This window comes from Triturus cristatus, chromosome 3_2, assembly GCF_964204655.1.
Source record: "Triturus cristatus chromosome 3_2, aTriCri1.1, whole genome shotgun sequence".
Lineage (NCBI taxonomy): Eukaryota > Metazoa > Chordata > Amphibia > Caudata > Salamandridae > Triturus > Triturus cristatus.
This window is the reverse complement of record NC_140584.1, coordinates 948,960,655-948,988,236: the sequence shown is the minus strand read 5'-3', so window position 1 is coordinate 948,988,236 and position 27,582 is coordinate 948,960,655. Positions and strand designations below refer to the sequence as shown.

At 42.9% G+C, this 27,582-nt stretch overlaps 1 protein-coding gene across 1 annotated transcript in view; it reads right to left on the bottom strand.

The window, feature by feature from the left end:
* Positions 1-27,582, bottom strand: part of MRM1 (mitochondrial rRNA methyltransferase 1) — a 71,807-nt gene that overhangs the window by 9,955 nt on the left and 34,270 nt on the right. The window contains exons 2-3 of the mRNA XM_085649467.1: positions 18,084-19,442; positions 15,493-15,586 (exon numbers count right to left, since the gene is read on the bottom strand). Of these exons, the coding sequence (XP_085505593.1) occupies positions 15,493-15,586; positions 18,084-19,408 (1,419 nt within the window). The 5' untranslated portion in view covers positions 19,409-19,442. The remainder of the gene's footprint in view (positions 1-15,492; positions 15,587-18,083; positions 19,443-27,582) is intronic.

The following is a 27,582-nucleotide window of genomic DNA, read 5'->3' as shown; positions in this document are numbered from 1 at the left end:
AACCCCACTAATCACCTCTGCAGCATTTGTTAATGTTAATTGCATTTGTAAAGCGCTGCTGCCACCCGAAGGTGTCCTGGCGCGGAGGTGAAGACCTACCGGAGAAGCAATGATTTGTGTATTATGCAACTTAATTTGTGAACAGCCAAGTTTTTAAAGCCTTCTTAAAGGCCATCAAGTTGGTCATGCGTCTTAGATGTACTGGGAGGGTATTCAAAGCCTTGGCTGCGTTGGCAATGAAACTTCTACCACCCCAGTTAGCTTTTTTCATCAGGGGCATAATCACTAATTTAGCATCAGATGGCCGGAGGGCTCTTTTTGGCGAGTACCAACGGAAGTGTTGTTTTAGAAAGTCTGGCCCTGAACCCTGCAGAGCCTTGAAGACCAAACACAAGGCCTTGAACTGGGTGCGCTTCCTGACTGGCAGCCCGTGAAGTTTTTTGAGTGATGCTGTGATTGATGCATACTTAGGAGTTCCCGTAAGGAGTCTGGCAGCTGCGTTCTGCAGAATTTGTAATTTATTCATTGATCCTTCTTGTAGCTTGAGGTAAATACTATTACAGTAATCTAATCTGGACATTACTAATGCAGTGACCATTGTTTGTTTTGCGTTTTTAGGAAGAAGAGGCATTATTTTTTTACATTATCTGAGAATGAACGAAGTAGAAGATGCACAGAGTTCACCTAAGTGTATCATCAATCCAGGTTCTTCACCTTCCTGGTCGGGGATGGCAGTGGTCCTAGTGAGTTCGGCCAACAGTCTGGGGTCCAGAAAATAGGATTGTTGCCGAAGAGCACAACCTCTGTCTTACTGGAGTTTAGCTTTAAACAGTTCTGTGCCATCTAATTTCCCACCGCCTTCATACAGTCCTGAAGTCTGGATGCGGTCTTGTAGCAGCTTAGGTCGTATTGCCACCACAATTTGGGTGTCATCAGCATAGGATGTCAAACTATAAGGGGGGGGCTAGAGAGGACACAAATTTTAAAAAGCGTTGGACTTAATGAGGACCCCTGCGGGACTCCACAAGGTAAGGAGAATGCTTCTGCCTCAAATTTGTCCAGTTTAACTGTTTGGGTTCTTTCTGAGAGAAAGGATTCAAGGAGTTTTTGGGCCATACCCTTAACTCCTATCTCCTCTAAGTGGTCCACCAACAAAGTATGGTGGACCATATCAAATGCTGCCGAAAGGTCCCGCATGATCAGGGCGGCCCTACCTCCTTGAACAAGAGTGGACCTGATCTCTTCCGTGGACTTGATAAGCGCCGTTTCCGTGCTGTGACCCTCTCTAAATCCATATTGAGTCGGGTCCAATGCCTGAGATATTTTTTGAAACTAGTTAAATTGGGCGTTCTTATTTCTCTCTATTATTTTTGCTGGAAGGGATAATCTGGAAATGGGCCTGAAATTGTTCGGATCATTGGCGTCTAGGTTGGGTTTCTTCAATAATGGCAGAATGGAAGCCTGTTTCCAGTCTCTCGGGAAGTATCCTTCTTTGTACATTAAGCTGAAGATAGATGCAAGTTTGCCCACCACTGTCTTTGCAGCTAATTTTAATGTCTTTATTGGGCAAGGGTCGTACGGGGTTGTGAATCTGTACCCCAAGTGCCCGTCGGCCAGTGACTGTGGCATCAATCCCCTCACTCCACGATTTGTTCCACTGAGCAATGCAGTAATACAGCATAGTCGGCTTCTACAAACCCATCTGTCCACAACCTTAGCAAGCTCTTCTGTCACTCCCAGTGATCGAGGATCGATTACTGCTGAATAGCTCCCTCAATATGTAGGAAACAACCGTCCCCTCAGTCCAAACCAGGGAGTAGGCTGCCCGCTCTTCATCAAGAGCACAGCTTGGGAAGATAACCTTCCAGGATATGGAGGTATCACGGTATCCAGGGATGCAGTGAGTAATACTGGATTCCTCCAAATTCCTCTCGCAGCCAACATAATAAAAGTGCCCAGTTTTAGGGTAGTCGTTTGTGTACAATTCCCGCTCTATTAATCCGCAATAAGTTGCAAACAGTATATTTACACGTTTATTTAACAAATATTACACTCATACTACGTTGAATTTGTATTTAACCATTTTATGAAGTGCATACTATGCTCAAGAGCATCAGAACGCACGCTTTACAGAAACCACACAGATAGATTATAAACAAGTCAGAAGATCAAAGGGAAGGTAACCTGTACAAAATGACGTAAGGGGGATAAAGAACAGTAAAATAAGGGCTAATATAAGGCAGCACCTGAAGTCACAGAGGGACTAGGAGCGAAGCTAGAGGGCTCCATAAGAAAAGGGTAAGAACACATTAAGGCATCGCAATAGGGGTGAACATACAAACCTGCCAACTTGAACAATCTCACCATGTGAGAAGGGGGCTGGGCCTTGAAAGGGACAGGCACTCATGCGAAAAGTATCTGGGAGGCACTTTTGAACCCCATCATGCCCCTAAACCCCCTCCTCCCTTCCCCCAAAAAGGTGCTGATGTCCTTGGGTGTTTTCCCACCCCTAAATGAACGTCAGCAATTCATAGCCTCAAAGAAGAGCTGGAAAACCACTATTTACAGTGTCTTTCAGCTAGTTTTCCCTGCCACTGGGATATCGGCCTCTGACCAGAAGACTGTGTGATGGGAGCCAATATCTTGTGTCACACGGTAAGACTGAGTTGGCAAGTATGAACATATGTACCGGTTATGTTAACAAGTCCTTTGTCTTTAAGGACAACGTTATTGTCTCGTGCTCCCGCTCGGGACCACCTGTGTTCATTCAAGGGTGGCCTGCATTCTGATGCTCCGCTGTGTTCTGCTCCAGCTCCTTACTTTGGGCAGTTGCACAGAGGAGAGCAGAAAGGCGGTCGTGGGCTTCTTTCACTGGGGCATAATAAACAGAAGTCTACAACTACTATTACCTTATTGGCTCTTCATTCAGAATTCCCCTCCTTTAAAAGGGAGCTAAAGACCTATCTCTTTCCAAAGTAATGTAGTGTATCGGATCTGATGACTCACCTATGGTCCAGCGCCAGGATACCCTTGGGGTGACAGTTGCGCTCAACAAGAATTTAATACATACATACATACATTGATCACCACTCAACATTTGGCGACAGGATGGGATGTCGCAAATCTGTCCACTGGCCGGCCGTCTCCAATATATATATATATTCTTCTGTTCTTTCAATTCATATCTTTCGTCCGTTTCACAGAGGATCGGATTTCAAATCCCCCTGGAATCAGAGCGCTCCCTCGGATCAGAGCAGCAGCAGGGTACTTCCTATCTCCTGGGAAGAGTGTCACGGGGTATTCCTGACGAGCCAAGGGGGCAGGTCAGGATCTTAAACCTTGTTGCTACGCAACCAGAGTGTCAGCACAACGCACTGGCTCCCGGCGGCTATCTTAAACACGGCAAGTACTTTATTTAATCTGCCTGCACCTTCGGTGACAGGCACACGGTTATATCTTTACCCTTGGTACCTTCCCATTCCCCCCCTACTTGTTTGTTCCTTTTGGTATCACCTTAGAACGCTCAGGTGAAGGCTGCCGTGGAATGTTGACAGGCAGCACTTCTTAACGAGATAGCCTCGCACTGGCAAGCTGAGGGTACAGTTTTTTCCTTAATGCGAACAAAGTACTTACTTATTCAACCACAGCGTGGAATCTTACTTCATTTTGGCGACGAGGATGGGATGCTGTGGCAGGGACAGCGCTGTACTTTCCCCTGCTGGATTTCGTCTTGCCGGTTGCCTGGTTTTTGTCAGCTGGTCCCCTTCAAGCCGACGGAGGAGTTTGTGATTGGACCATTTCGATTTCATAATTCATCCTGGTGGTGAGTTTCCTATTCAGCCTTCCGCCACTACATTGAGGATTTTCGGATTAATTTATAATGTAGGTTGGGACTTTGACACTTCGTGTGGGAGTCGGACATGCTGCTCGTCTAGCTTCTCATAGCTTAAGGTGGGATTTCCCATAGCGTATGTCCTCATTTCTTCTCCGTGAAGCATTGCATTCCCCAACCTACCCTAAGCGGCATTTCAAGGCATTTTCCCTCCATTAAAGTTCTAGGGGGGAGTATTGGAGCCGCTGCAGCGTTGCAGAGATGTACTTCAGCTCTGCGTACAGTATTTGGTGGCAGTTTTAAAAAGGGTGAGGATTGGTGGCGTCACAGCTTGTTCACTGCGCTTAGTGGGCACTGGACAGAGAGTTTACCGGACGGGTTTAGCTATGGAGGTGTGCGGTATGCGCTGACGGGAAGTTTATTTTTTCTCAGGGCATAAGCAACAGTCCGCACCTAATGAAGTTAATGTTCCTCATTCTTTCCGCATGAAGATCAGCTGCACAGCGGAATCCTCTTCACGATGCAGTTTTGCAGGGGAAGTACGTGCACTGGGGAGAGCAACGTTTGAGTAATTCTGAAGATTTATTCTAGTATTAGTTATCATTTCGTCACGAGTTTCAACAGGGCAAAGTGAGGAAGTTTTCTAGTCGTCTATTTCGGCCCCTCACAGGAAGTTCCCACCTCCTGCCTTGGACATCACATGTTCTTGGGGGGGTATTCAAGTAAACAAAAAGAGGACTTTGGTACTTTTGAAAAGTCCTTTGGGGACCTTGTTTTTTGGGTGTGATTTTTGTTTTAGGTAGTCTGTTTTTAATCTCATTTTCAAGTTGTGTTTATTTATATCTACACTTCAATGAAAAGTTAGGGATACATGTTCACCCATTTGAGTGTATAAATATATATAATAACATTATTTATTTTTCAGGTTAGAAGAAGCCATTGAACATATTTGATTGTTACAATTTTCTATTGAGAAAGCATTTACAAATATTTAGGTGGTCATGGCAGGTGCGGGCATGAGTCAGCCACCTGCCTTTTTGAATGAAGTAGGAGAACCTGACATACCTTGGAGAAGGTGGGAAGGAATCTTTAAGTCTTACCTTATTGCAATAGGTGGTGGTAATTTTTCAAGTATTAGAAAGCAACATATTATTCTGTACAATCTGGGCATTCAAGGGAGAAACGTATTTGAGGACATCACTGGAAGACTAGTTGATGATGAACCTAACGGGGAGGAAGAAGGTGTTGACGTTTATGAATATACTTTGAGGAAATTGGATGCACACTTTAGGGTAAGAATAAATGTTGTGCTAGAAAGGCACAAATTCTACAAAAGAGGTCAAAGGAAGGATGAGAAAGTGTCCTCCTATATAGCAGTTTTGAGGGGGATGTCTGCCACTTGTGAGTTCGGGGCCCTAACAGACTCTCTTATTAGGGATCAACTGGTTAGGTGCACAAATGATGAGAGTACAAGAAGAATTACTTACGAGGAATCCAGATCTTGAGGAAGCTATTAGTATAGCCAAAGGGTTGGAACACACAGCACAGTGTATGAAAGAGATCAAGAGTTCAGAAGTGGTGTCCAAAGAGAAGGACGAAACAAGGTTACTGGTAGTGAGGAAGCTGTATGTAAGGTTGGGGAAAAGCTTAAAGAAGTTACACGTAATAAATTTGAGGGCCTTCTATGTTTCAGATGTGGAAGTCCTAATCACTTGGCAAACAATTGGAAATGTCCTGCAAGGAATGTAGTATGCAAGAAGTGTAGTAAGAAGGGACATTTTTCAAAGGTTTGCAAGGTTTTCACTCCCAAAGTCAATGTAATTGAATATCCTGGAGGCAGAGAAAAATGAGGAAAAAACATTTGTTTTTCAGATAGAAGAGGCGAATTTGGAAGAAACGATACATTATCCCACTTGTGAGATCTTTCTAGATGGTGAAAAATTTAAGGTCTATGCAGATTCATGCTCTCCGTTTACCCTGGTTGAGAAGAAAATGTTTGATGATAGATTTGCAAAACACAATGTCAAAGTAGAAAGGGCGGACATATGTCCCTTTGGATACAATAGAGAACCCATCCCTTTAGAAGGAATGGCAAGAATGAGGATTTCATTTAAAGACAGGAACACTGTTGGAAAAGTTTATATAACCAAACAAGGGTCACGTTTGTTGGGGTGGAAACATCAAAATGAATTAGGTATAAAACTTTACCCCAATAATGCCGAGCAAGTTTTACTTGTTGAACCCCCACTGGTTGGTGCTAATCTCAGCAAGGATTTTCCTGATGTTTTCAATGATAATTTGGGTCTTTTGAAGAATTACATGCATAAGATAGATGATGCTGTCCCAGTGGTGCATAAAACTCGATCCATTCCCCTGCTTATGAGAGAACCTCTTAGATTGGAACTAGAAAAGCTAGTCAACCAAGGTGTCAACCAAGGTGTCATCCAAGAAATTGAATGTTCAGCATGGTTGGCACCCATTGTTATCACAACCAAGGACAATGGGCAGAACATTCGCCTATGTGTGGACTTGAGGGATTTAAATGCGAACATCTTGGTGGACAGGCATCCCTTACCTAAGATTCATGAGATGCTGAGCACAATTCAGGGGGCTAATTTTTTAGCGTGCTAGATCTTTCATCGGCCTACCATCAGGTCAAGCTTCACCCTGAGTCTCAGCTTTTGACAGCTTTCACCACCCCATTTGGCAATTACAAGTTCTTGAGAATGCCTTTTGGGTTGGCATCGGCTGCCTCCGCTTTCCAAAGAATAATGCAACACATTTTAAAGGACTGTTCAAAAACGATGTGTTTTCAGGATGATATTCTAATTTATGGGTCAAGCGAATCTGAACACAATTTAAATGCGATTTTGGTTCTGAAGAAACTAAGAGATGTGGGGTTCACAACGAAAGAAAGCAAGTGTAAATTAGGTGTTACTTCAGGTGACTATTTAGGGCACACGATCTCAGAGGAGGGCATCAAACCAAGGTTTGACTTGGTTGAAGCTGTGAGGAGAGCTCCCACTCCCACAGGCAAAGAGGAAATCCAGTCATTTTTGGGTTTAGCAGAATATATGGCAAAATATAGAAAGAATTTTTCGTTATTATCACAACCTCTTAGAGATCTGCTAAAGAAGGACACTGCATTTGTTTGGGTAAAGGAACAGGATAAAGCGTTAGAGTGCATGAAAAAGCTATCATTTCTGCCCCATTCATTGGAAATTTCAATGTGGACAATATAATTTCCACTGATGCTAGTAGCAGAGGTATCGGAGCCACCCTCTCACAAAGAATTGACAAAAAAATGAAGGTGGTGGCCTTTGCCTCCAGGACTCTAACTGCAGCAGAATCCAATTATTCTACTGTTAAAAATGAGGCGTTGGCTGTTTTTGGGGCAATAAAACACTTCAGGTTCTATGTTTGGGGTTTGCCTTTCGAGGTGTGCACTGATCACAAACCTCTTTGGTCTTTGTTCACCAAAAAGGACATGGAGAACATGACCCCACGCATAGCTAAATGGGTTCTGGGCCTGCAAGGTTTCAGTTTCAAGATGGTTCATATTCCTGGGCAAGAGAACAAGGTAGCTGATTTGTTATCAAGAGCTCCACTTGAGTGTGAAGAAGTTATAAGCTCATGCAAATACACTGTTCTTGAGGTAACATTACCTGCCATAACAAAAGAGCAATGGGACTCCCACATGGAACAAGACAATATCATTAAGTGTGTCAAAGGGTATGTTGTCAAGGGTTGGCCAAGCAAATGCAAGGACCTCCCTGGGGGCATACAACCATATTGGAATGTAAGAAATGATGTCTCTGTTGAAGGGGTGTTACTTCTCAAATCAGGGAAGATAGTTCCGCCTGAGGGTCTGAGAAACCACATAATTGAACTTACATGAAGGGCATTTGGGACGCACTCTCAGCAAGGCAAGGTTAAGATCCGGATACTGGTTTCCCTATATGGATCAGTTAATGGAGGAAAAGGTGCGTGACTGCTATGCGTGTAACTTAAGTGACAAATCTAAAACTACTAGGCACACACCCCTTATCCCTGTTGAAGTCCCCAGAGTTCCTTGGGACAAGCTGAGACTTGACATTGCCGGTCCCATACATGCAAGAGGACCACAGGAATGGTACCTGTTGGTTCTCATTGATTATTATTCTAATTGGATCACACAAATTTGTGAATAGCGTTAACACGAAGTCCCTCATTACTTTCTTAAATGAGGTTTTCGAAAGAAGGTATTCCCTCTACCATTATCACTGATAATGGGGTACAATTTGTGTCGGAGGAAATGAAGGAGTTTCTTAAGGACATGTCCATTTCACACATACGTACACCATTTTACTGTCCCAAGGCTAATGGGAAAGTTGAAAGGGCAAATCGTATGTTAAAAGAGTGCATTCAATTAGCTGTCAAATCAGGTAACCCTATGGAGTCAGCTATCAGAGACATGCTATGGTCGTACCATACCACACCACACCAAATCTTAGCACTGGTCTAACTCCTTTTGAATTGTTGAGGGGGGCTGGCTCAAAGTGGTCTCCCAACTGGTTGAGTCCCAAGGATGTGGTGGTGGTTAATCCGGAAGAGTACAGCAAGAAGGTAGAATCCAAACAAAAGAATTACAAGGAGTGGTATGACAAGAAGTGGGGTACAAAGTGCAGGTCATTCAAGCAAGGGCAAAGAATTTGCATCAGGAAACCTTATGGTGTAAGTGGTAAAGGCAACAAATACTATGGTCCAGAGAAAATCAGAGGGGTAAAGAAGAATGTGGTTATTCTGGAAAATGGTAAAAATGTGGAGCATGGACCGGGTTGCCTTAGGGTCGAACAGAGTGGATCAGAGGGAGGACATTAATGCACACACACAAGGTACCCTTTCGGAGGAGGTTCATGAGAGAAGAGGGATGAGATCCAAAAGCTCTCCGGACTGGCACAAAGATTACTGTATGGTATGATCATCTCTGTTATGGATATTCTAATGTATTTTGGTCTTCTGCGCAGGACCACCTTTATTTTACTCTTTGGTTTTCCGTTCCACTGTCCCTGTTCCCTGTCCTTTGTTCCCACCTTCATCCTCTCTTCCCCTTCCCTCTCTTCGGTCTTTTTGGGGGGGAAGATGTGTTATATCTTTACCCTTGGTACCTTCCTATTCCCCCCCGACTCGTTTGTTCCTTTTGGTATCACCTTAGAACGCTCAGGTGAAGGCTGCTGTGGAATGTTGACAGGCAGCACTTCTTGACGAGATAGCCTCGCACTGGCAAGCTGAGGGTACAGTTTTTTCCTTAATGCGAATAAAGTACTTACTTATTCAACCACAGCGTGGAATCTTACTTCACACACCATATTTATAAAAGTCACTATTGCCCGCACATTCGGTGGCAGTCACTGACAGGCACACCTTGTTGTTAAAAGTAAGAATTGCTCAACCTGCACACTCTGTAACGGGCACACCTTTATCAAAGTAATCCAGCAACTTTGCCTACACACTCAGTGATCGGCACACCTGGCTTAATTGCTATTTACTTCACTTCTCAATTTCATTGTATGCACTTGGCGCACATTATTTCTACCATTACAACTGTCACTGCTGTTCAGGTTTAATTATTCAGCACTTTATTCATTTATGTTGTTACCTTGAAGTCATATATATGCTGTGCTCTTAAACTGTATTAACATGGCATCCAATAATCAACTTCTTCAAATTTTGCATTTTCTCACTGCCCCAGGCAAGCCAGTTACGCAATGGAAACACTGGTTAAAATTGTTGCAAAACTATTTGGGTACCAATGATACGGTAGAATTAGATTCAAAAATAATTTTCTGACTTTTATATAGTCATCTAGGTTACAAAGGGCAACACGTTTTTAATAACTTACCACAAGTTGATGCACCAGCAGGGGCACAAGAGGCTTGGAATGTTTATGCGGAAGCTGTAGCTAGGCTCTCGAAGTTTTCAGATTAGCCAAGTATTTTACTGGAATGTTTCAATTTCATTAGGAGAAAACAGAGTACTGATGAGTCTGTAGACGATTACATCCCTGCACTCAGGCTGTTAGCTTCTACATGTAATTTTGGTTGTGCGCTACGTGATCAGTTTGTGTACAGCTGCATTTCCAAGAAAATGTAAGAACGACTAGTAAGCTGCAGAGACCCTAGTCTAGCAAAGACGGTTGAAATTGCGAAGCGCATAGAAAGGTCAATGTCTCTACAGAGCTAATAACTGCAGAATCTTTCACTTCCAGCGCACCCATATTATGTAAGTCTAGGGAAAATAAAGTTGTTGGTTTAGTTGAAGCAAGAAATAAATCAACAAGAGGCTCCTTCAGAAGAACAGCTGGTATATGTTTTAGATGCGGTTCAAAACGCATATTGGAAACAATCCAAGTCGTCCTGCCAGCAATAAGCGCTGCAACAAATGTGGTAAACTTGGACATTTTATGTCGGTTTGCAGAAGTTCAAAGAATACAATGAGAATCAGTTCGGTAAATCTAAACACCGATTTATGTGCACCAGAATTAACCAGAGTGGTTTTAACTACTTCCACTGATCAAGTTTCTCAACCTGCAGTGAAAGGTCCTTGGTGCAAAGCCATTGTGGCACAAGAGACTATTGATATGATGGCAGATTCAGGTGCACCCATCACTATCATTTTGGATGTACTATTCACAGAGAAATGGGGTGCAAGGGTACTAACTAAAACGGACAGTCACCCAAAAGCCTTCAGTGAACAAGATATTGACATGTTGGGTATTTCATTGATACTCTGTCTTCCTTACGGAGAGATATCACCACTAAAATGTATGTAGCAATATAAGGCAGGAACATCATAGGTTGGCAAGACTTGGCCAGACTTGGTATTATGTTGATACCTGGTGCATAAAATCCCATTGTGTTGGCTGACCATCCAGTTTGTTTAATTGAAGATGACAATATCAATTTGGATTGTGCTTTGGACAAATTTCAAAATATGTTCAGTGACAAAATTGGTAATATTTCAAAGTTGAGCACTTCATCAAGCTCAAGGGTGGCGCCACCCCTGTAGTGCATAAAGTAAGAGCGGTACCCTTGAGCATTAGATCGGATCTTGAGATTCTACTTGCCAAACTATGCAGTGAAGGTGTTATTCCGGCAACTGACTCATCTGAAGGGATTAATCCAGAGGTTATTGTAAATAAATAGACAGGAGAAATTCATCTTTGTGTGGACTTACGCACCCTCAACAAAAATATTGTCATTGATTGTCATCATATACGCAAAGTACAAGACCTGCTAGCAAATTTGGAACGGGCAAAGATCTTTTGCTGCCTCTTGTACACCGGACAAAGAAATGGACTCCAAAGGTCATAAGGCTGACCTGCAGTTCCAGCTACAGGGAAACAACAAGCTACAAGTTTTCTGCAACCACCCCGCTAACCAGTTCCACCTAGACCTGCCCTGCACCTTGTCTTTGGCCTCTACTGGAGTGAGTCCTGACCCCAAAGTACTGTTCATGAGGTCCTACAACCCTCGGCTGTCCCGGGCAGACTACTACTACTCATGAAAACCTGCTACTTAGAAACTTTCAACTTCAAGACCACCGGAGAGCCACACCAACCTGCCAATTCGATCCGCTGGGCTTAAGATACAGATTTCTCCCACTGCAAGCTTTTCTGCAGCAGCAAATCAGATTCAGTGGGACCTTGTGCAGAAGGTATCCAGCCTTGTGGAGCCATTTTTGGCTATAGTCTGCAGCTTTACATGCTCCATACAAGTGACGAAGTGGGAAGATAAAAATCCTGACCAGATGAAAGTGTGAAAAGCAGCTGGCTGAAGAGAAGACTTCCCGGAATTTCTCCTGTTCCGAGCTTTACTGTCAAAACCAACAGCATCACCGGGACCACATCCAATGGCTATCTGACCTCGTTGCACACTCTTTGGCAACAGCCTGCCGTCTTCTCTCACCAAAGATTTATAAAACCATTTTTGAGACCAAGTTCCAAGGTGAAACATCTGACCGGGTCAAACCGATTTGTGTAAACGACCCACGCCTCATGGAGGACAGCCTCAAATCACGCCTAGGACCCAGACTATTCGGATCAGTCGATCACAATTGCAGAAAAATGCGTTTTGGCACTATTTTTAGTGTACATTTTCAAAATCCATATCATCGGGTCTCATTACTGAATTGTTGTTTTGATGTCATTTTAGTTATTAAGATTTACTCTATTTTCTGCTTCAGTTTGGGATTTTTATTGTATTGTGCTTTCACTTTATTTCTATTTTGGTACTGCACAAATACTTTACATATTGCCCAACTAAAGCCCGTCTGCTTTGTGTCAGGTTAATTTAGTGATTTTAAGCTTTCACTCTGACAAGGACTGTAATAATTCCCTGTGGTGGGTAGTCACCCCCTAAACTAATAACCCCATTTCTTACAGTGGCCAACACCACTGGCCATTGAGAGCCATCCATGTCCTGGGGCCAGCTAGAGTCAATGTACTTTACTCATCTTCGCAGTGGCATCAGGTGCCTTCTTATTCCAGCTGAGCATTCCTTTGCATTGTCGCTTCTAGGTTCAGTGTCTTCTCAATAGTCTCTCCCTTGTGCACATATTTTAAGTGGGGATAGAAAGGTCTAGAAGCCAGGCACCCATGGCCAATGTCAGAGTGCCACATCTTCTCTCTACCCCTGTGCCAACCCTCCTGATCAAACTTCTGGGCCATTTTAAGATGGCAACTTCAAATGGTAGCCTCACTCTTTCCCCAACTGACTGATCCCTTCCCCCAAAACATCAAAGATGAATCTCCCCCAAAACATCAAAGATGAATCCCCTCCTATGTTTAGCTCAAGAGGTCTGGCCTTCCTCCTTGGTTTCTGTGGGCCTGGGAAGTCCCTGTGTGGGTGCGGTGTGACAAGATAATTAACAGATGCAGGTTTCCTCCCCACCACTTCCTTTTTCCAGAAACTGGGTCAAGCACTGTTGATCACTCTATTGTGGTTGGAGGCCTCTGATCCTCCTGCTGGCCACAAAAGTAATTAACTTGGCCCTGTGAGGGTGAGGGGAGGATGGGGACAAAGGCCTGGAATCAGTTTTTGAGCTGAGTAATGGAAATATGAAAATTCTTAAAGTGGATAATGAATGTAGATATGATGTATGGGGCTGTGGCTTTAGACTCAGGAAGCAAGTTTATACTGAGATTGATACCTCACCAAACCCTGTAGACCTAATTTGGGGGTGGGGGGGAAATTGTACTTTGGTGCAGCTTTCCTCTATAATACGCAATTCAGTTAAGCACCATATATTTTCAGTGAGCACTACAGACCTACATTATGAATGCCCACTTACATTATAAGTCCTACCTTAAGTCCTTAAGTCAGCACCAATCCTTGAAGGGTCCCTTTTGTAACAGGCAACCAATGCACAGATTGTGAAAAACTGTAGTCCTATACGTGCAGCCTGCAGACATACGCACAAGTGTGTGCTCACATGTTCATGTGTAATCAAACTAGAGCCTCTCTCCCCCTAGCTGAGCACAGAGGCCTTATATTAATAGTTGGACGCTGGAGGTTAAACCACTCAGTCCATCTCCACACCATTTACCGTGAGTGAGACTCAGGTAGTGAGGATCACTCACAGTAAAAGTCTAAAAACTGGGGAGGCACAAGCAAAAAATCCAGGGGGATAAAACTAAATAGACAACACACTTCGGGGTGATATTGTTCAAGTCAACAGGACTTTTTCTTTTTTACAGGGGAGCCGTGCCCAATTTGTAAGCAGACAAGGAGTTGTAGAGAGATTAATATGGTTGGACCAGTGTGCTATTAGGACATTACACAAATCTTTGGCTAGGTTAGCCTGTAGGGCATTGTGGAAGGGATTTGATTTTCTTTAGATGTTGTTCTGTAGTTCTATCTTTGAACGGTCCATAAAATTGGACCAGATGTTAAATGAATTCTTACGCAACATCCAACTTCAGTTGATAAAATGTGTAGCGAGATGCTTCCAAATTATATATTTTCAGGTCAAAGAAGCGCACATAGTCCTCTCAGTTCTTTTCAAAGATAGGCCCAATAAAATTGGTTTGTAGTTAATGTCAGGGCTGGGAGAGGGATAGCATCATGGTCTCTGCCTAGATAGCCCAGTTTCGGAGGAGTGACTGCCCTGGTACAAGTAAACTGATTGGCAGAACCCTGCTATAGAGACTGCAGAGCTAGAATGGCAGGACAAGGCCCACTACATGTGCTGACGCCATGTTGTTCATAAGGCAGAGGATTTGAGATTTCAGCTCTTACAGAGCTCTTTAAGCAGTAGTCAGTATGAGCAAATTTGTTTGAGAACAAGTTGACTAATGGTCAGTGCATTTGAGAGGAGAGTTGGGAAGTGGAAAGCTCAACCAGACATCATTGGCCATTTCTGCAGCCTCTCACAAGAGGCTTCAGGATAAATGGCTCAATGCGGCGCCAAGAGGATCATACAGCAGCACAGGCAGAACATGCCCACAACAAATCTGACAATATTTTGCCTCCTCTTACCACACCAGGATCCATCTGTCATTTTCTACCAGGCACTCTGGAGAGCTCATCAAGCCTGGAGAACTCATCACAAGGCCACAATGTGGGTAGGGTGTGTCTGTACCAGAGAGAATTTCAAAGCTAAAACTTCTCATCGTCACCAAAGACCAGCAGACACAGGGAACCTGTGTACAGCAGGGGCTCCGCTGGTCTCTTCAGGCAAAATCCAGAAAGTCATGCAAGTCTTCCTTACAAATACTGAAGCCACTGGTGGTTGTGCAGAGACTTTTGTTTACTAATTCCTTAGCCTTGCTGAGTTAAATGGCTAGGGCCAAGAGGGGATTGGCACGGATAGTGATCCCAAGCCCAGGGAGCAACTTACAGATGTCCTATGTTGTCGGCCACCTCCAAATCCGCATTACTGTAGTATTGTCATATGCAACATGTTCAAATTCATTAAGAAATGGCATGCTTTTCTTGACACATTACGCTGTCAATATGCAGAACTAGTAGTCTGTAGGTCCTGATGGACGCCACAAAGAGACTCAAATGAAGACCTAATTTCTGGTATTAGGAAATAAAGTCTACAGGTTTGTGTAAAATCAGTGCAAAACATGGAAAACTAGTAAATATAAATTAACCAGGACAAAATCTAACTCCCCACACTAACATACAATTATTAGCTCTTCCAGTTAGGGTGGCACCGAGTAAACAAGGCAGCAGACAACACACGATTCATTTTAATGTCTGTTGGATACTCATGAATTAGTGCTTTGCTGGTTGCAATCATCAGCCAGCCACTGAGTCGGCCACTTACAAAATTGTTTTGGGCACACTATAACGTGATGTAGTTCAAGTTAGCATAAGTGAGGAAAAACTTCCAAAAGAAGCTTGAAGACAGATGTGTCCAACGGAGGTCCAGGATGACCGAATCAATGCCAGATTTTCTGAAAGTCCATATAAAACTAGTAGTAGAGTTGAAAACATGCCATGGATTAGGCCTTCCTGAACCTATGCTGGACATGACTTGCATAAAGCAATGTGGTGATCAAGAAGGACAATGCCTTGCAAACAGAGGATTCATGGTTAAAAAGAAACCAGTGCCCTTGCAAAAACCCTCCTCAAGATCAAGTGGAGTAGGAAGGAACCAAGTAAAATCAGTACCTGCAAGACCTCAGGGAGATTATCTACACCAAACACCTCCAGAAGTTCCATTGTGCCTGCACTTGCTTTGCTTACTGTTGGAGTCAGGGAGCAGCTATAAGGGAGTAAAAATACACTGCATTAGAATTATTCAAAACCGGATGGTCAATCGGCTGTTAAACCCGCAACATCAAAAAGCAAATAAGGGAAATAGATCAGCATTTACTGGGGGGGGGGGGGGGGGGGGGGGAGACGGGAATGAATCCACAGTAGTCAGTGTCCTACAGAGCAAATTGTGGTTATTGGACTGCAACTGTCAAATGAAATTTAACTACTGCAATTTCCTCGCAGAATTAATTTGTGGAAACGTGTCACAATACAATAAACAATATACCCGACAACACGCTGCTGCAGGGCACCAGGGCACCTGAGGCAAACTACTGCATTCTACCTAAGTCACACACATCGCCCAAGGGAAAACCCTGCAATCAAGCGTTACATTATGTTTCCAGATCTTACCGGTCCCCATGTCCTACCCACTGTGTTGGGAGGAACTCTGCGTCAAAGCAGACCAGACACATGAGGAGACACTCCTGCTAAAATATTGCCATAGGCCACAGGGAAACATATAGCTGATGATCATATCAAAAGTGCTACTTTAATACATAAACCGATTGTATGGTATTTGTTTAATCTCCGACAATCTCATCAGCCTCTGCTACTAATGTTCTCTTTCAGAGTTTCAAAGCGGGTGCTTGGCTATTGGCCCATGGTGTCATGGCTGCCTACAACAGGAAATTCACTGACTGCAGTAACATCATGGATTTCTGTGCAAAAGCACCCTACAGCACTGGTAGCTTTGCGCTCTGGCCAGCATTAGCAGCCAAAACTGAAAGTCAAGGCTGGGATTACTTTTTACAGTGCAAACAGGTCATGCCATGGCCTTTGATGGCTGGTCTTACACGTTTATAAATGTTCTGAAGGCCAGGATGGAGGAGTTTCCAAAGAGAGGCTTGGCACAGAGTGCTATGGACCCAATATATCAAAGGGTTTTTACCCATTCTGTGTCTATAGTACTTGTACTCAGAGATTCACTAAGGCAGAATGAACGATAGCATTCTTTCATAGAGGGAGTCTGATAATCTACCAGTAGCTCAACTCTGTGATACAAGAAGTCATACACTCACTTCTCAAAAGTAGAAACACATCCTGAGACCGTTTTTTCTTAGTTTAAAAGCTTGTGCTCCCTAGGGTTGTAAGGACCTACTGTGTCAACATGCCTTTTCCCTAAAATGTAAGGAGAATTTAGAGAAACCCACAAGGCACACAATTCAGTCACAAACCACCACCAAATACTTCAATACAGAAAATAAAACAGATTGACAATTAATTTATCATTCAGATTCTGCGATCACAAGCTTTTATTGGTCGACCAGATCCTCCCAAATTTCTAAAAATGCCAACATAATAAACAAGCCCAATTATCTTAGCTAGATTTAAACTCCCACATTTTGCCCGAGATAGCACTCATCTTTCCTCGCAATATAAATCATTTTTAAAAACCATAGGGCCAACGACAATCTAGGAGTTCGGTGTTGACACTGAACACCAGAAGAAAATCTCCTTCACAATAAGAACGTTAAAATAAAACCCTAGCTGTACAGGCGTAATGAGACACCCACACTCCTGGATATTTACAATACACGCCTCTTATACAATCAGGCAGATGTTTTAGTACTAATTGTCTATCTCCAAGACGGCCCAGGCACTAGTACCTCATAAAACCGAGAGCCCCAGGATGAAGCTTCCTCAGTCATTCTTGTCAGAATGATCTCATCAGTTGAAGACTGACAGAAACCACCTTGGACATCCAAGTTCATTCGTACATAAAATCTTTCATGTCGCACCCAGCCAACAACCAGACACTACCATCTCTCATGCCGATTCCTCTCTCGTCGGATTGCATCACCTAAATCATAGGACTTTATACTTAAGGAGACAACCACCTCAATGCCGATTCACTTTTCGTCGGGTCGCATCACCTAAAGCACATGGATCTCCATATCTCTCCGCACCATGAGAAACATTGATGCTCTTGAGAGCTAAAAAGCACCTACCATAGGCCATGACCTATGGTAAGCTTCGACCACTGCAGTTCTGAATTGGCATACAATGCACTGTTCCTTTTTCAGGGTTTAGAAAATAATTTAGCTTGTTTTAATTAACACATCACAAGAGCCTTATCTTACTAGGACGTTACACCTGGGAAGAATAATAGGCATTATATTTGGAGGCAGGAAAGAACGCTGGCCTCCATCATATAGAATAAGACTACCAAATTATGCAACTAATTTTTAATGCATTCCTATCATTCTCTACTGAACAATAGGTTGCATGCTGGCACCTGGAAGACAGTTGTATCTGTTTTTTCAACTAACAGAATTACTCACAGGATCTTTGCTAAAAGTGTCCCGGAAATATTCACCATTTCTGGTTCATCACTATAATCAATACATAGATCATCACTTGGATTGGATTGTTCAAGCTCTTCATCTGCCCACTTCAGTACTGCTAGGGAAAGAGATATTTATATTTAGAAAAGATAAACATACCTGTTTGTTTGGCTTGAGAGTACTCTAGTCACTCCCAGAAAGTAGGCAGTGCGGAGAACGGCCCCCACGTTCATCGGATCCTGCATGCCCTCCAGCACCAGCCACAAGACCTGCTTCTCAGGGCCGACAAGCTCACTCTCCGCCACACCGTGCTGTTCTCCATCCAACCGTTCGTAGCGGAGAGGAGTCACCTCCATGCACACACCCTGGTGGACTCGGTCCTTGCAAAGAGAATCCAGTATATGCCTTTTCACATGGTGCACAGGAACCCCGCGGGCCTCAGCCTGCGCACATATCTCTTGGATTTCAGGCCTCTGTGGTTTCAGGGTTGATTTGAGGAACAAGTTCAAGAAATTTCGTCTGGACTGGGAGAGGGCTAGGTGACAAGGAGCCACACCAAACAAGATCTCCGAGCCTTCACTTAGCTCGAAAGGAGCTAGCTTTTGTGGTCTGTTAGTTTTTTTCACAGAGTCATCATCTCTCAGATACTTCAGTTCTGAAGCATTACCTCTGTCCACCTGAAATGACCCCTTTCCAGGTCTTTGCATCCTTTTATTCTCCCTAGACGAAAAGTCCTCCATTTCATCCTCTACTTCACCATCTTCCACATTCGGGTGATGTCGAGGTTCATGGGACAGAGGACTCTCATAACTATTTCGGCTAGAAACCCTCTCAATCCTTTTACCACCAGATGACCAGGCTTTTTTCACAGAGTCTTCATCTCTCAGATACTTCCGTTCTGAAGCATTCCCTCTGTCCACCTGAAATGACCCCTTTCCAGGTCTTTGCATCCTTTTACTCTCCCTGGGCGAAAAGTCCTCCATTTCATCCTCTACTTCACCATCTAGCACATTTGGGTGATGTCGAGGTTCATGGGACAGAGGACTCTCATAACTATTTCTGCTGGAAACCCTCTCAATCCTTTTACCACCAGATGACCAGGGTTTTTTCACAGAGTCTTCATCTCTCAGATACTTCTGTTCTGAAGCATTCCCTCGGTCCACCTGAAATGACCCCTTTCCAGGTCTTTGCTTCCTTTTATTCTCCCTGGGTGAAAAGTGCTCCATTTCATCCTCTACTTCACCATCTTCCACCATCGGGTGATGTCGAGGTTCATGTGGAAGAGGGCTCTCATAACTATTTCTGCTGGAAACCCTCTCAATCCTTTTACCACCAGATGACCAGGGTGGGGCTGAAGGTCTCACTTTCATAGAAAAACACCGGACAGCATCATAATGGATTCTGGAGTGAGATGCAAGCGAAGTTCTGGCCATCCTCCAAGGAACAGAGCCAAAAGCACACATCTTGACTAGTACAGAGGCCATCGTTTTTTCAGTCTTCCACTCGAGCACTGTAAATCTACACGAATAAGTATTATTAGTACTGAACAAGCAATTTAGGTTAATCATCATCATGAAAGTTTAATTTTAGACAAACATTCGAAACATATACAGTATAAGAAAACAGACAATATACACAATTGACAATAAAAAGAAAAATTTAACTATCAATATGGGACACTACACCAACCAGAAAGTATTATTCTGTACAAAACAATATATTGACAAGCCCCATATACGACATTTAATTGTCTGAACATAAAAAGTGAGGTTGCCTTTTACAGCTTCTGCAGACACAGACACCCAAATCCTACACTGCGGACGGCTTACATAATGTAGAGGAAGGCTGTCCGTCGTGGCGGCTTTCCAGAAATTACTGGTCACAAAAGACTGTTTGGGCCGGATTACAGGTATAGGTGCTATTTATCGCGCTTGATAAATAACGATACCACGTGCAGTATTTATTGGGTGAGATGAATACCACCCATCATCAGTTTGTGGGGAATAACATACGGATATTGGTGTTTAACACACCAAAATTCATATAGTACGCCCCCCCCCCCCCCCTTTAATTTCGGCAGGTTTGACCTGCCTGAATTTAAAGAAAATCAATTTTGGAAAAGGGGGTGGTGATGGACAGAGTTTCTGAATGATGCAGAATACTCTTACCAAGTCAAGAGATCATGGTTTTAATCCATCACCGTTTTTTAGCTCACTGCACCATCCCAGCTCAGAACCTGGCTACATGCAAATTAGTCTGTTCCTGTCCCAGTGCATGATGGGAACAGGGCAAACCAAACTACCAAGCCAATTCTTATACTGGGAAGGAAACAAGCTTCCGGGGACCGGTTTCTGGCATCACAGCCTTCGTCAGCCCGGCTTGCTTGAATCCTGATGGTGCAATGAGCAAGGGACTCACGTCTGAGTATACCCTCCCACACTGAGTGTGGATAAAATCAATTTTGGAAAAGGGGGTGGTGATGGACAGAGTTTCTGAATGATGCAGAATACTCTTACCAAGTCAAGAGATCATGGTTTTAATCCATCACCGTTTTTTAGCCTGACGCCCACTGCTACCGCTGTGCCCACCCCCACGCTGATTTCTACCATATGGTTTGGTCGTGCTCTGCGATTCAGAGATATTGGGAATTTTTAACACAAGATCTGACAGGGGTCCTGGGGTGGGAGGTGCCTCTCGATCCCATACATGTTCTGCTGGGAGTCACTGATGGATTGGACGTCTCCAGGACTGAGAAGCTCTTCCTTAACACAGCACTGGTGGTCGCCAAGAGGGACAATGCTGCGCATTGGCTGGGCACTGCTCCTCCCACTCTAGGGCGCTGGCACCGGGGGGGTGGATTGGTGCGCTGCACAGGAGCGGCCTCTATATGTAGCCAGGGGGTGTCCTGAGAAATTGCGCGTATGTGGGGCAAATGGATCAGGGTACTCGATGATTGAGATGGAGTGGTCCTCTCTTCAGGTACATGTGGATATGCTCTTAGTGATTTCCTTCTGTAGCCTTGATGTCGCTGCGATGTGTTTTTCTCCCTATTCTGATAATGCACATGTAGCTCTGAATGGTGCTGTTTGTGGTTACATCCAAAACTCAATAAAATTGGTTGTCAAAAAAATAAAAACCCATCATAAAATAAAAAAATATATAAATATTTCCAATCAAACAAAGAATCTGACGTTGGCTTGGTGGGGCCTGAATAATGAGCTACACTGAAGCAGCTCATCACATTAGAGGATATCAAAACAGTAATTCGGCAGCTTAAAAATGGGTAGTGCTTGGGCAATGATGGCTTCCCTGCTGAATTTTATAAAAGACATATGCTGACGAGCTTGCGCCTTCACTATTAGAAGTTTATGAGGAGGCTTATGCGGTACATGCGCTTCCACACACCATGTGGGAGGCACTTATTATCACCCGCCTTAAGCTGGATAAGCCTCCGGAGCGTTGGGATTCTTTTAGCCCTTCGTCCCTTATAAATGTGAACAGTAAAACTTTAACTAAACTGCTGGCGAATATAATATTAAATCTCATGCCCCTTCTGGTATGACTGGAACAATCTCATTTTATTCCAGGGTGTTCCACAGCCGTCAACCTCCGCTCTCCGTTTGCTCTTACACATCAACTAGACCCTAGCAAGAAAGTTGCGGCAGTGTTGCTAGATAATGCTAGGGCATTTAAAACTGATGAATGGTCTTTTTTAATGGTAGTGCTGTCTAGAATAGGGCTGGGCGGCGCTGTGACTAGATGGATTTGACTGCTCTACATGGACCCCCTTGCTTGTGTTAGGGTCAATAATGGAATGTCTGCAGCTTTTTTCAATGACAAAGCTGTCCCCTCTCCTCCCTTGCTTTTAGCCTTTACTGTGGAGCTCCTTGCCTGTATACTTCGAGAATGTCATTACCAGTGCGGGATTACTTTGGGATATCGCTACAGTTTACTCTCTATATATGCAGATAATGCTCTCCTGATGGTGCAGGATCCTGAAGATAATATTTGCCCCATTATCGAGGAGTTGGCCCAATTTGGCAGCTGGGCCCGCCACTGGTATTACTTGTTTGGAGGACCAGCCATATGAGTTTCTATGACTCGAATGCTAAACTGGTAATGACCTTGTGCCTTATATGTATTCAATTGCCTCGATAATAAATAAACTTTAAAAAAAATATTAGGATTTGTATCCTGTAGGCTTATACTACATCTTGTGGGAATAAGATGCGGGTATCAACAGTATCCATATAAGGTCAATCTCAACCAAGTTACAACATCCTTTCCTTAAAAAGCATTAATTTATAATAGCACATTGCTGACTTTAAAAAAACAGCATAAAATGTACATCCTATAGAGTTACCCAATAGCTGTGGGAAATAAAGCGCTGGTTTGCATTTATGAAATCTATACCATTAAAGAACAGAAATTAAATAGCTAAGTGTAAAGGATTTATAACATTTGCAATTAAAAAAAAAAAATCCCAAAATGCAACAATGTCGGTGGGGAGGATTCATCAGCAATTAAAAAGGACGAGAATATAGGGTGCATATGTCACCTAGTCATTGATTTCAGATTTTGAGAAACTTTTCAAGGCTGGGGAGGAAGGAACAGAATGCTCAGTCTTATTAGAAGGGATGGAGCGTCAGACTGGATTTTTCTCATACATTTCTTTTGATATAATAAGTGTCAGCATTGCCGAAGAAACACCTGCAGCTATCCGATGTAATTTTCTGCTGATGGACTGGAACATGGATGTAGCCTATATCGGGACTGTATTGTGGTTGCCGTTTAAAGGAAACTGTCTTTTTGGTCCAGATTCAAAAGAGAAGATGCACTGGTTATTTAAAGAAAAGAAGCACTCTTCCTGCATTAGACTTCATAAGTCCAAGTCTTCAGATTTCTAGAGGAAAAGTTCATTTATTCAACTTTTCATGAAGCAACAACCACAGAGAAATTTGGAAATGTGAATAGAATTTTCCTAGCAAATTCTCTCAGAATCAGAAAATGGGTTCTTCAGGCAAAACTCCATGTTCCGGTCAATGCCGATCATTTGTCAGCAAGTGGTCTCAAGTTTCTGATTGGAGGATGACTTCAGAAGAAATAGAAACCTAATTCAGACACCAAAGGTCCTAAGACAGTTCAGACAGACTACAAAAGAGAGCTCGGATTCCCTCCTATACACCTGGGGAACATTCATTTTTCTTTGCCAAAAGAACTGATCAAGAGGGAAGCAATGAAGAATGCTCCCAAAGTTTTGGGAGAATTCATAATTGTAACTGATCAGATGATACAAAATATACATCAAAAACATATGGTATATGGTGAGCTTTTTGTTGATTATCTTTCAAGTTTCTTTTGTTGACATTTCTATAGCCATGATGTTTTGTCAAATCCTAGCCTCTTGGCTTCTTTGGGCCAACGAGTTGCAAAGTTTGATTTGTTACTAAGCTCAAAGTGTTCTCTCCAGGCTTTATCAACTAGATTTTTGCCTGTCACTTTTAGTCTCTTGATGGCCTATTTTATTGTAGCGATTCCGCATCTTCTCTGAATTGAGGAAAAGTGGACATCTGATTACAGGGCCACCATAGGAAAGCCTGTTGGTAACATCAACAAAGACTTCCAGAACTTTTTTCTTAGTCTCTTTCCCCCCCCCCCCCCCCCCGCCGCCCCGCTTGTCCATCCTCTAGACTAAAGCACCATAGGCTATTTGGCTTAATGCCTTTGCATGAACACCACAATCAATATTGTGTAAGAAGTAATTTCCATGGGATCGCCCTATTTTGCAGATGGCATTTAGAGAAGGCCCTGGTTTTGCAATAACTGTCTGAATGTGTGCACTCCATTTGAGGTTATAGGAAAGCGACGATACCCAGGTATGTAAAGGTTTTTACGTCTTCCAGTTGTTTGCTGTTCACTGCAAAGATATTACTAGATGTTCTATTTTTAATAAAGATCAGTTTTTATTTTTAGCCCATTTTCCTGACAGTACTTCTCTACTGCTGTGCTTGAAGACCCTTTAGGGTTCTTGCAATTAAGAATGGAATCATCAGCATACAGGAGGACAGGGCCATGGAAGCCTTCAACTCCACGGACATCTATGTTTGCCTTCAAACCTTCAATTTACGGATGGTTTGCAAATAGTGAAAATAGTAGGATCAAAAGCAGGCATCCATTTCGCTCGGTTTATGGTGCCAATTTTCTTTGCTAATTTAGCCTTTTTGGTTTAGCCTGACCTGGTATGTTGCGTCCGACTGGATTAGGATCCAAGCCCAAGCAGTTCAAAAACTGTGCTTCAGTATTACATCAAAGACTGCAGTAAAATCCAAGCAGGCTACATAGAGTGGCATTTTGTTGCTGTGCTGTACTTGTAGAGGATATAGAGGAATAGTTGGTCAATCATAGACAGGCCTTCTCTAAAACTCCCTTGAATTGGCGTTAGTTTATCTTTTTGAACCCATTCATCTCAGGCAACAGTTATTAACCTTCAGACTTCCGTGGATCCCTACTGAATCATTACTGAAAGCTGGGGACCCATGTCTAAATAATTTCTAAGATGTAAACCTCAAAAGGTTTGTTTTGCTTTTAATGCATCCTCTCTTTTTGTCAGAGCATGCCAGTGATTCAATGGATGCCAAAATTCATCCAGACTACTGTTTGCTGTGCCAGCGCTATTCCTATGAATTAAGCTAAGGATACCAACTTATGTTTTAGCCTCCAATTATAAACTCCTTCAAGTTTACCAAGCATTTTAAACTTTTCAAGTTTGCTCTGTAACGTCGATATGCTATAGCAACCTACTAATGTTAATTATTTTCTAGGCAGTCGTGGACCATCTTATAGGTGTCGCAGACCCCCTGTGGGTCCACGGACCACAGGTTCAGAATCACTTTTCTAAGGCCTTAAGTATTACTTTGAAGAAGGGTTTACAGTCAAATGTCTATCAGACTAATTGGTCGATAAGACTTGGGGTCTCTTTTCATATAAGGGTACAAAGATGCCATTCCACCAAGATTCAGGGCGCATGTTTGTTATAGCAATCTTGATGAAGGTTTTAGTTAGAATACGTTGCCATCATTAAGAATTTTTTCCTTGATGGACTCTGCTGGTATCATGTCTGAGCCCAGTACCTTTCCTTTTGCTAGACTGTTAATTGCTAATGTTAGGCTCTCCTCTGTGAAGGTTGCTTTTTCAAACAGATTTCTGCTCTCTGTAATGTCTATTTCTTTAGTCATTTCCTTAGAAGGAAATAGTTCAGCATTTTAATATGATTATGGTCAGTCGGTTAGAATATTTGGAAGATTCATATCCAGATTTCTGCGATGATGGCCTAAAGCGCATTTATTTCTTTTCCAAGAATCTCACCAATATTTTGCCAGTAACTCTGCAGATCTTTTTCGATGGTGGTTTATTCCAGTGAGAGCCATTTATTCAGTAGGGCCTCCTTTTTGTCTAATCAACAATGTGTAAGCCCTTCTTGTTTTAGTCCTGTACTCCTTTTGTCTGTACAAGAAATGTTAGTCCTTCTTTCACTAATCTTTAATTCCTCACCATACTAACCGGTTTTGTTTTTCTTTGCAGCAAACACAAGGAGATGATGGACAGAGCACTGAAACCTTTGAGACACTCACCCCCAGTCACAGATCTGGGTTGAATCTATCATCGTTCTTTAGCTCACTTCGCCACCTCAGTTCATACCCAGCTATATGCAAATCAGTCTTGAAGCCGTGCTTCATGGGAATAGTCCAGCCCGAACTGCCAAGTGGGTATATCCTGCCAACTTAGGGCGAACAAAGCAAACACAAGGAGATGATGGACAGAGCGCTGAAACTTTTCAGAAGACCTGGCTTGGCAGTTCGGGCTGGACTGTTCCCATGAGGCACAGGGTCAAGACTGATTTGCATATAGCTGGGTCCAAGCTGAGGTGGTGAAGTGAGGTAAAGAACGATGATGGATTCAACTCAGATCTGTGACTGGAGGCGAGTGTCTGAAAAGTTTCAGCACTCCGTCTATCATCTCCTTGTGTTTGCTTTGTTTTTCTTTGAGTCTTGGTGGTTTTAGAAAACCGTCTTGACACTGGAGGTAATATGGACATCTTAAGTTCCTGTTAACATGATCCCCATGTTCCCTTTATTATTTATTTTGTGTTTCAATTTGCCGATCAGATCTTCTGTATCTGAACTATTTTGCCATTCCTTAATGTTGGACTCCATATCCTCATTCCAACTTGTCTTTACTTGTCCATCGAATTACCATTCATTAATCAGGTCTTGGCTCCCATTAGGGCCCTCTAATATATTTCCTTTGATGTCGAACGATAAGGCGCTGTAGTCACTCAACTTTCCATAGGATTCTTAGGATTTCAAATCTGTTCCAGTCCTCAAACCTTACAAGGATATAAATCGATGACCATTCGCTCCCACCTGCAGTGCATGTCATGATCTGGACATTCGCATTTTCATACGCGTTCCAAGCCGAACAAAAACCTTCTCCACAACTCTTTAACCTCTTGCATCTATTTTAGGGTGTTATGTGGCTTACATTTAGTCTCCATTTTAGTTTTTCATTTCAACTTAGCATCATTTTAGAATGGTGGTTTGCAAAACTGTAAACATGCCTAGTTTTATTTTTTGTTTGTTGGAGAGGACCATTTCTCCTCAGACAAAGAAGCAGTACTACACCTTTGGCATAGTATGATAAGCTTGCGGTTTTAATTTTTAAACAGCGGCCATGCTGAAGTCGGTGAGAAGTTCGCTTCCTGGCGGAATCATCATCATAGAACACTGCTGCTGAGATGTGACTAAGATGCAGTTCCACTGTTCAGGACCTTCATCCTGAGTGGTAAGAGAACTGTGCAAAAGGAGTGTGCAAGTCTGCAGATTCAGACGCATGCATTTGTTAATGCATTGAGGCCGGCTTCCTGACATACAATGAATGGGGTTAGGTAATTCCAATAGATCTAGTAGACGAGTACATCCGGATATGCTCCCTTTAGTATAGGGAAGTTAGTGCTAGATAGCAGTAACCTTAGTAGCATTATGAATAATAGGGTTGAATTATTTGTGTTTTCATCATTCTAATAATGCTTACAACAATGTGTCGTCTCATCATTCCCATAAAGGCAGGTCATGTTTTATTTACAAAGTTTAGAGATTTTCAATAAACATTCGAAAAGGCAGCATTGTACCTTTTCTTTGTGACACTTTGAGCATGCAAAAGTGACAAACTAAAAGGTTTTATCTGTTTCCACAATTTCCTTGGGAATCCATGAGTCATGTTATAGGTTAATGCAACATCTATAACTCAGTAGGTTTAGGAGTTGTGGTTCTGTAAACTAGCCAAATAGACCAATAATCTCAGATTACATAAGAAGGCTCAGTCTCTGAATTATGAAGTTTTGTTATTTTATATACACAATCCTACTACATTCGTAGGAACCGTATAACAAGGGAATTGGTGTTGAATGGATGAAATTCTTAAGAGCTTCATAGAGAAAGGTTCAGAATGGATTTAGATATGGTGTTTCTCCCAACTAAAATGGAGCACTCCTACAAAGGCGGTTATCCTCCTGGTTACAAATGCAGGAGGCTCTAGCAAGAAAGTGGCTAGAGATTCAAGGGCACATGGTTTCATGCATCATCACTACGCAACTTCATCT